Source organism: Cyphomyrmex costatus, unplaced genomic scaffold (assembly GCF_001594065.2).
Source record: "Cyphomyrmex costatus isolate MS0001 unplaced genomic scaffold, Ccosl1.0 scaffold5, whole genome shotgun sequence".
Lineage (NCBI taxonomy): Eukaryota > Metazoa > Arthropoda > Insecta > Hymenoptera > Formicidae > Cyphomyrmex > Cyphomyrmex costatus.
The window spans coordinates 1,081,359-1,092,359 of NW_017279267.1; the positions used below are offsets into that span (position 1 = coordinate 1,081,359).

Here is an 11,001-nt window from a genome sequence, read left to right on the forward strand (position 1 = left end):
AAAAGTTACTTTTTAATATGGAAAATAAATTATTTTGGATTTCTAATATTTTTTTTACAGTAGTAGATGATACAAAGTTTTTATTTGTATAATTAATTTGCTTTAAACATAGTAAATAATAATTAATAAATTAAGTTTTCGATAGGTGCGGCGTATATACCGGGTTTACCCTATATATACCTACTTCAATTCAAGAATATTTTATGCTTAAAATAGAGCCAAGAATAAACATTCTCCGATTCAGAATAAATTATTTTTAAAACAAAGTGAATAATATTCTTAGCTTAAAATAAATTTTACTTCAATTAAAGAATAAGAGAGTGGGCACTCTTTCAAAACTAAATATACTCGTATTAACATTGTTTTTTCTTTAATGACGCTTTTCATCAACTTAATGAAAGGAAATTATTTGAATTCAAATACGATAATAATAATTATTATAATATATTATAATATATATCAAGAGACACGGTAGTGTCTCGCGCCAAGTGAACGCGAAGCGCGAGACCGCACGTGTATCTTTACGCGAGTCGATGAGTTCCGTGTACCCGAGATTATCGGATCTCACAATAAATGGCTGAATTTATCAACTTTTATATATCCGTAATTTAGTTTTAGTGTTTAAATTATATTATAAATATGTTTTTATTGTCTACGTACCCTACGAAGGAAGATATCTCGATGTGAAGATGAAATGTCAAAAATTTTAACATCGGAAATGTTGTCCTTTTCACGTTTTAAACGATAGACGGCGTTAAATTGTTTTCCTTTTCACGTTTTAAACGGCAGATGCTAGCATATTTTATTTTATATCGATTAGCTGTCAACGTAATCAATTAGCTGTCAACGTAATGACATTAGATAGATCAAAATCAGCGATGACAAAGGAGGATTTTTGTACCCTGCTAAAGCAGTCAATATCTTGAAAGCTCACGGAAAAAGTGTTCGAGAGTCGATTTTGGTTCTAGGCTGTGGTTTGAACTGTACTGTCGCCTCTCAAGCAATGCCGAAGAGAATAACGAACGCGAAAATCGCATGTCTAGACTTCTCGTTGCAAAAAAGCTGATCTGAAAAGAATTGCTAAAGCTACAGGTGTGCAATTTCTAATTTCGCTAATCAACATAGAAGGAGAGGAGAGTTTTCATGCCAGTTTTATATAAATTCTCACGGAATTATAATTAGTACCTAATATACAGTTCGATCGTTAAAGGCATTTTATTGGTTGTGTTTCTCACGGTCTTAGAAGATTTAATATTTAAATATTGTTTCTTTTTTATTTTAAGGCCAAAGGCACGCACAGTGAGCTCTATTATTATATTAGAGCTCTATTATTATATTTTATTATAATGTTTTTTTTTTAATATTTTATATACAGATTTATAAGAAATATTTAACATTACAAAAAATGCGTGATATCTCAACAAAATTACCTTTTTAAAAAAAAGGAAAAAAAGGCGCCAAGTGTGTTAGCCTCACAAAATAAAATAAAATCTTTTTAAATTGCGCCAATTATGAAAGGAATATATTTTCTTGACACATATATAACATACTTTATTTCAAAAAGTAAAAGTACAAAAAACTTGGCGCTGCTAGAGAGAGAGAGAGACCTTATTATTTTTTTTTATATCGCCCTTGACTCTTCATATTGTTTATTTTTATATAACGAGTCCTTATTTCTTTTTCTATTAATTTCTTATTATTTTTCATATTTGGAATTATTTAATAACCATCTTATTATTGTATATTTTGAGGTCTAGCAGCGCCAAGTTTTTTGTACTTTTACTTTTTGAAATAAAGTATGTTATATATGTGTCAAGAAAATATATTCCTTTCATAATTGGCGCAATTTAAAAAGATTTCATTTTATTTTGTGAGGCTAACACACTTGGCGCCTTTTTTTCCCTTTTTTTAAAAAGGTAATTTTGTTGAGATTCTTATATAAACGTTAATATTTTATTAGATTTAATCCATTGAATACTTAACATAGACTTATATTCTGTAACCGAACACTAGTAAACTTTCCTTTCTTATACACATACATGCTTACAGCATGTTGAAGCGTGAACGTGAAAAGCGAATGCGTTCGAAATCGGCCGTCTCTTACAACATGGTACAACATGGTTAGGTAGAACGAGCTAAATACTTCACTTAAGCCTGATCTACAATTGCGTAAACGTAGTTGTATGTGATGGTAGTTGTAAGAATCCTCCAATCAAAGTTGGATATTCTCCTCGTAATCAACTGTAATTTGTCAATTCTTACAATACAACTACGTTTATGCAATTGTAGATCGAGCTTTACCTTTGAAAGTTTCAATTACGTTTAGAGCATGTCCCATGAACACAGCATAGCATTTACAAAACTTTCTCCGTTCACTTTGTGTACTTACCTTGATTGATACTGGCATTTAGCGATGCCACCGAGCTTTTCATATACACACTTTTACTTACGAACGCGCACAAATGAACATAGTTGATATATAAGCCGAGCGCATTTTGAAATATATAATTCTTAATCCAAAAATGAACAGCTTTCATATAATGTAATTGAGCTTATTATTAGAATAATATAAGGATTTTAGAAACAAAAATACGATTTTAAAAATAAAATATACTTCGCACAAATTTATTTATTATTAATGCAAGTAAACATTTGTAATTAAAGAGAGTTTTTCATACTTAAAGAAAGCAAACAGCATTCAAGAATAAAAATACACGTGAATCAGGAATTAATTTCTTTCTGTAAATTACGTAAAAATATCCTGTTCCACAAATGCACAATTATGAATGATATGCATTGGGATACTTTGCATGTATTTAAGATTTATAGAGAGTGTTCCAAAATTCAACAAACATTCAGAGATTTTCGGGGGCACCAAAAGTATCATTTTTTGCTAAGGGCTTATGGTCGGAAGCATGACGTTTTATCACTACGGCGACGCGGACAGCGTTTGAAAAACATCGAATCTTGAAATATTAAAAAAAATACAATTTTTATAAAAAATTGTTTCAGACAAAAGTTGTAAGGTATAAAAAGTCTATTTAGAGACTTATGAAGATTTCATCCAAAAAAAACAATATTCTGTCGATAAGGAAAATTCCTCTTAGCATTTCTTCGCAAAAAATCTTAAATAAATCAGGCGCGTGTATTTATAATCGTATTCATCATAAAAATGAGGACACATATGAGCTACGATCAAAAATAAATTTCTTTATAGAAAATTGTATAATAATAATTCGAATAAAGAATATACAAGAAGTATCTTGTATATCCTTTTATTTCAAAAGGCTATTCGGGTAGCTATAGAATATAGCAGCACGCTCATTTATTTTACAAGAAGTTTGCCTACGTGCTATTTCAGCTACGCGTGCATGTCTGTTGCGCAAGACAGCCTAACACGAGCAGATTTTGGCAGATTACGTTTGTTATCAATGTAGTTGAAATGTTGCAATGTTGTTATGTGCGTAGCTATAATGTTCCATCAAAGACACTGGTTATCCTGTATTTGGTAGAATATATGCTTTATTATTGTGAAAAATATAATACTGTATATTTTCTTTTGTGTATGTTTGAAATCGTGGATTTTGTGGAACATTTTTGCAGTTATAAAGTGATTTTCCTAAGAAAATGCGTAGCATTTCCAAAATCCACGCATGTGTCATGACGTACTTCTCTCTGCTACGCAATCCTGTATTCGATTTCGCGTGATCGGTGACCGGTGACTAGTCAATCTCATCTTGTTTTTCGTGTTTGCATGTTTAGTATGTTGAAGTTTATTAGTGTCTTACAATTAGTAAGATTGAAAATAAAAAATATTATTCTTAAAGTATTGTTAAAAATGATCTAAATAAGAATAATATATTAAATTTACAAGAAGAGAGAGAGAGAGAGAGAGAGAGAGAGAGAGAGAGAGAGAGATATTATTAAGAGGATTGCAATTTTAAATCCAACCCGTCATGGTTATACGAAATTCCTCTATTTTGGAGAGTATCTTCTCGGGGTCATACATAAACGGAAAATCCTCTGACATTAATACGGAACCGCTAAACGGCAGAATATTTTTTTTTGGTGTTATTATATTTCATTTTGGATGATGCCTCCTTGAATTTTTTAAAATGAAACTCATTATCTTTATCGCATATTCTGATAATCTTTCTCGAAACTTTTTCAAAACGTTATTATCCGTTTCGAAGTTACTAAGATTTTTTCTGCTAATATGTCCACAACTGTAGCTATCGTAACTCTTATTATCGATTTCATCTTTATTGGCTATATTATTATATAGCCACCGATCTTGCCTAAGGCAATGTCAACTTGATCCCGAAGACACTCAAGGTCAAAATCAAAAGGTCAGTAAAAAGATCTTTTTATACCTTACAACTTTTGCCTCAAACAATTTTTTATAAAACTTATATTTTTGATATAATTCGATGTTCGATCTTTTTCAAACACTCTGCTGTAGCAATGAAACGACATGCTCTTTATCCTAGGTCCATTAAAAAAAAAAAAGATTTTTTGTGCACCCAACAATATATGAAAAAATATCAGTTGAATTTCCAAACATTCTATATATAAACACCTTGTTTTTTCGTCGTATATAATTTATATTCATATATATGATTTAGTTATTCACATTCGAAGGAGATGATCAATCATTAGGAAGTAATATTCAGACAGTACAAGAACGGTCGGTGTTATCGATAGATACTGTCACATCCATTTCTGCGTTTCTTATAGATGAACGTGTACAAGAAATTATACAAGATCTCAATTCAACAGACGAAACATTACAGTTTCAAGCACTTCAGATTTATAGGGATTTATTATTTAGACCAGAAATAAATTCTTCTATATTAGATACTGTATTACCATTCTGTTTTAAACATTTAGATAGTGATGAGTATGTATATAAAAACTGAAAAAATAATATATCTATTTAAATAAATTGTTTCTCCATGTAATTTTGATAGATATAATTAAAACTTCTTTATTTCTTTTCAGTTCTCGCTTACAAGTTGAAGTAATGTCTCTATTAGCTGCTTTAATTAAAATTACACCTTTAAAAATGCAGTATATTGTAAAACACGAAGCAATACAAAAATTAGTGAAACTATTTCAGTCTACATCGTTTGTTATTATGGAACATGCAATTTTTATTACAACAAAAATAATCAAAGATTGTCCGTACGCACGTGATCTTGCTCTTCAAAATAACGCTTTACCTATTTTGATCAATTTAATAAAACCTGGTACATATGTAAGTAACTGTATTGAACTATGTTCATTAATTATATTTTTTTAATATTTTATATTGTCATTATTATCTTTTAAAAACAATATTTTTGTTGATTTGTGCGTCTAGGAAATTTATAAATAAATTAAATCCGCATACCCCGAATAACAATAAGTGTAATAAATAATTGCTAACTTCCTAATCGACTAATTTTAAAAAAAAAAATTACATTTATGTATAATTGATTTGGATAATATAATAGTAATGCATAGATTTTATAATATTATATTAATCTCACTATTGTGCGAATTGAGTACCAAGATAATCAAGCTGTGTCAATATTGGTTTAAAACGTTTAAATATTAGTAATTTTCACATTATATATACTTAATAATAAATTTATAATTCATTAAAAAAATTTAACATAAATAGTTGGAAAGAGAAAATAATTACATCACACGTAAAAGAAACATAGCTGGCATTGACAAAGTGGGCTTTTTAATAGTTTAAAGTAAATAATAACCGTTGATTAGTATATTAAATTATATATGAAAACAACATGTAATCATTGTATATTAAAGAACTGTTTATTCCAATGTTATTGTAATAAATAATGATGGTAAATTATACAGAATACACCCATCATCTCCGATTTCGATAAAATTAGGCTTATTCGACGAATAAGCCTAATTTTATCGAAATCGGAGGTGATGGGTGTATTCTGTATAATTACCATAATGATTATTTTGACAATAATTATCTCAGATCTACTACTAGATCGAGAGAAATATTATTTATTCTATAAATTTGAATATATATTTTTGATAATATAAATCTCTTTCTTTTTCTTCATTTCCTAATCTTCCAGTTTATATGATATTTTATCAGATGGAGATCATAGTTCTTTTTTATTTATTAGATCAGAATGTGAAATGTCACAAATATGAAATATTTCATCAAATATATTCTCTTTTTGTTAGCGTTTGAATTAGCTTTTGTCTTATGTTTTTAAGAAGATACTCTGAAATATGAAACAATGATAATTATGTTCGTAACCGTTTATAGCAGAAAAGCTAGCAAAATCAACTCAGCTTTTAAGTTATGTGTAATTTTTAAGTTACGTTTGTTTTAATAAATAGATAATATTTTATTTTGCTTGGTAAAATAATGCAGGTAAGATACGGCATTGTATGGACTATATGTTATTTATGTAACAAATTGGTTTCAACTATACCTTTGGAAGTGATTAATTGTTTGCTACCAATACTTGATCTCCAGCTTAATATTGAAAATCAAGACATATGTTGTAAGATATTTACGTTTTTATCTGATATACTATATTATATTATATAATTATTCAAAATTTGAGATAATTTGTGTTGCTTTTCGTTTCCAGCTTATGCTTGCAAGATACTTTATGAACTTACTCTGACTAACGATAATACACAAGCCGTATTGAAAAGTGGCATTCTGCCGAAAATTGTAGAATGTCTAAAATCGCAGGAGAAACGTATCTATATTTCAGCGTTGTTCATAGTTATAAATATAGTAAAAACAGTTGAGATTACTGAATCGGTTGCTTTCATTTTAACGGTATATTTGCCGGATTTTTGTGCTTTGTTGCAAAACTATCCTGCCAATTATTTTATTGTTAAGGTTATTCTTTCGATAATGCTTAAAATAATAAATAACACGGACCAAATCCAAAATGTGTTACATGCTGGTCTATTACCAATATTGAAAAATATACTTGAATTCGTAAGTATTGTGTGTTCTCTCATGCAAACATGAATAGATCAGCCAAAGTCTGCTTTAAATATTTTAATTGCTCAACGAGAAAAGACTCGATATCGGTATGAAATCGAAGTGATGATTTTGATGACGTTTATTTGAAATTAAACTGACAATTATTTCTCAATAGGAAAGGATTTCATATATGAATAGCACACACACACACACACACACACACACACACACACACACACACACACACGCACACGCACACGCACACACATATACACACACATTCATATTTATATAGCACAAAGAATACCATAAAATTTTTATATAGATTTTTTTTGTACGTCACATAATTTCGAAGATATTTGTTGAAAATTATAAAATGGAATTTATTTTTTCGAGGATGTGTTTGAACCTTTAAACCTTCAGATAAGCTCACATAAAAAATATAAGTTTAACATTTTTTTGTTCTAAGTATATAACATTTTCAAAGACCATTAAAATCGATAAGGGATGAATTCAACGCTACTCTTGTGAATTGAAAAGTTCTGTATTATTTTGTAATTTCCTCATATTAATTAACGGATATTTTCTAAAAATCACCGGGTAAGCGTATCCGTCCATTCATATTGCCAAGTACACGGCTGCACGTCCAACGATCGTAATCGCTGTATACGTGGGAATTACTAATTATAAGTAACGTGTTCCGCCCTAGCACCATGCGATGAAAGAAAATCAAATTAATAAGTGACCACGACCTATGAACGTGCATTTGGCGATATGACCGGGAGAATCAGGAGACGCGGTAGTGTCTCCGGCCATCTCCGATTCAAAAACTGAAAGACATACTGCAAGTCTCTTATCCCGAGCCACCAAAGTCCATTTTTGAGGGGTGCATAACTATTAAAATATAAAAAATTTTGAATTGAACGTTATATGTCCTGAAAGGCGGCATCGCCACAAGTAATTTGAGCCAAAAAAAATTTAAAATTGGTCAAGCCGTTCTGGAGACACAAGCGGTCGAAAAGTGGTGATTTTAATGAAAAATTAAGAAACGTCTCCTTCTTCTTCTTCTCCTTCTTCTCTGTCCGCATTCAAGGCCGTATTAAAACTTTCTAATATCCCCTCTCTCACTTTTCCCTCACACCTTCACCATCTTCGACCGACCGCAACCCCTCACCCCTCCCACGACCCACCCCCACCATCCCTCTCTTTCGTTATAAAAAATATTTTTAAATCATTTTTTTATATATTTGTAATATATCAGTTACTTTTCATGGTAATATATTATTATTAGATAAAAAAGTTTAAATTTTTGAGTATCCTTTTTTGAACATACGAGCTTATTTGGCGATTTTTAGAAATACGTATCTCGTTAACTTTCGAAAATTGCAAAATAGTACAGATTTTTTCAACACAGTTTAATTTGCTTTACTTGCTCACGAGCCGTGCGAGAGTAGGCAGAATTATATCAAATACCCAAAAGTATGAGTATATTGACAATGAGTCCCTAGAATATTTAGAAATATTTTCATACGTATGCAGATCGAGCGGATTAAACTTGGTCGAAAAATCTTCTCCAACTTTTCAATTTTTGCAATAACACATTATTAATTATAAAATTATATATTTATAGGTACATGCGTATTTGTTTATAGGAAAACAAAGAGATAAAGATGCTGTCTGGACTGGTTTTAATGAATATGCTATCGAGCGGAACAAGTCAACAGTTGACCGAATTACTAAATGCTGGTGTATTGATAGAATTTTGTAATTTATTGAAAACGGAGGATTATGACATCGTCATTAATGCCTTAAAAGGTTTTAGTAAAATTTTGCATAATGCAAAGGAAAAGGGACAAATAGAAAGATTTGCCACTATGATCGAAGAAGCTGGAGGATTAAATAGACTGGTAGCTCTTCGATGTCATCAAAATGAGATGATTTACAAAAAGTCTACATCTATAATTCACTTATACTACTTTTTGATAAACTAAAAGATACTTCGGAAAAAGTCTTATTCTTGTACATAGTTGGAAAAAATGTGTCAAATTTAACATAAACCGCATGTCACAAACGATCCACTCAAATTTTTGGGTTAATTTATCACAAGATGAACATGTTAGAAGATTACACAAATATTATGTAAGAAAATAAATACAAAAAAAGATAATATCGATACAGTTAGCAAACAAATCGTAAGAAGCATATTTTTGAAAATTGTCAATAAAATACACATTTATTTATTATAAATATAATATTTAATGTTAATATTAATGTAATAAGAAGATAATCACATGTATACGGTCATTACTAAAAAGTTGCAATACTTTTTTTTCGATGGATTTCGAAATTTAGTCTTGCTCGTAAAGCGGTTGATCCTAAATGATTAGATACACAAGTAAGACCGAATTACTCGGTGAGCAGGCTATATTCCTATACTTATTGGAAATAAGTGTTGCAATTTTCTAGTTGATAACTGTACAGATAAACGTTACAAACACATTACGTATTTTACGCATATTAGAAATAAATAGAGGCGATATTCCGATATGTACATTGCCAGTATTGAAAATGTACAGGGCACATTACGTATACTATAGATTTTCAGTGCTGACAGTGTATATTAAAACACAGCTAGAATTATTAAAGTAAAATCAGAGTATAGACGGCATAATATATATATATATATATACACACACATATATTTATATAGATAATCAAAGAACTATAAACAAATTTTTTATAATATTTTTTGAAAATCAAACCAGAGTAAATGCTTTTTTTCATGGATTTTGGATTAAAATTCGTAAAGCTATTTAGCTTCATCGCGTCTAGTTTTTAGAGAACTAATTTAAATTTATTTTGATAAATTAAATAAAATGCAAGAAACAAAAATTTTGTTGCAACTATTAGCATCTCAACCGTTAAGACTCAAGCGATAGTGAAAGAAGTCATAGGCGTTATCTCAGAAATTAGACCAAAAGTTGCATTTCATGCCAAGCACTGTTCTATTGTAAGCGTTAGTAGTAACTAGGGTCTTAATAACATCTTAAAAAAAGTATTATAAAGTAACAAAATATTCTTTATTAAAAATAACTGTAAAAATAGTCCTCACCGCGCGCAGTCCAAATGCCGCACGACGCTCGAGCGACATTTGATCTGCACGCGGGGCGGTGAGATGAGGGGTACAGCGGAAGGCGGAGGCAATTCGAAAATCAGCCGAAAGTTACATACACTTTATGTATGTTTACTTTGTATTAGCACCTTTAATTAATAATATATCAGTTACTTTTCATGGTAATATATTATTATTAGATAAGAAGGTTTAAATTTTGTGAGTATCCTTTTTTGAACATGTCTTGAACTTTTCATTTTTATGATACGATTTTTTTCGTAAATTAATGTTATAAGCAATTGTAATAACTTTAAATATTATTTCTTCTAAACAGTTAAGTTTTTACACTTACAAACCGTCTATTAAAACAAAAGTAAAACTCATGTAAGCGTTACGCGTTTCCGCTATATTTCATAGAAATTACTGTTCTTTGACCTCAGAAAACTTTAGGGGGGAGAGAGAGAGAGTGAGAGAGAGAGTGTGAAAGAGAGAGAGAGAGAGAGATTAATATCAAAACAGACATAAGGTATTCGCGTCTAAAATAGAGGTTACTCTATATCACTTGATAATACCAGAAGGATGATGAAGTAAATATTCGATTATCTCAGTTAACTAATATCTTCGGGATCCAGAATCATCGACAAACCCATTATGCTCACGCATAGCTCGGGGCACTCTCGTGTTCGTTATAGACATTATTAATCAATTATAGTTTTGTCTTTTATTCGATTACTGTTTTCACCGATAATTATAAGAGACAACATTTTCCATTTCTTTTACATTTTTGACAATAGTAACGGATTACTTGAATTCCGTGAAAAAAAAGAAAGAGTAATACGGGCAAACATCGCAGAAACTACAATTTGATCAGGTAATTATTGCATTTGTTAATTAGTAAAGGAAGCTTGAA

General features: G+C 30.0%; 1 protein-coding gene across 1 annotated transcript in view; it reads left to right on the forward strand.

The window, feature by feature from the left end:
- Positions 1 to 8,970, forward strand: part of LOC108778263 (importin subunit alpha-1) — a 16,021-nt gene extending 7,051 nt beyond the window's left edge. Inside the window, exons 6-8 of the mRNA XM_018545394.1 lie at positions 4,626 to 4,900; positions 5,002 to 5,257; positions 8,632 to 8,970. Coding sequence (XP_018400896.1) covers positions 4,626 to 4,900; positions 5,002 to 5,257; positions 8,632 to 8,970 — 870 coding nt within the window. The remainder of the gene's footprint in view (positions 1 to 4,625; positions 4,901 to 5,001; positions 5,258 to 8,631) is intronic.
- Positions 8,971 to 11,001: the final 2,031 nt, after the last annotated feature.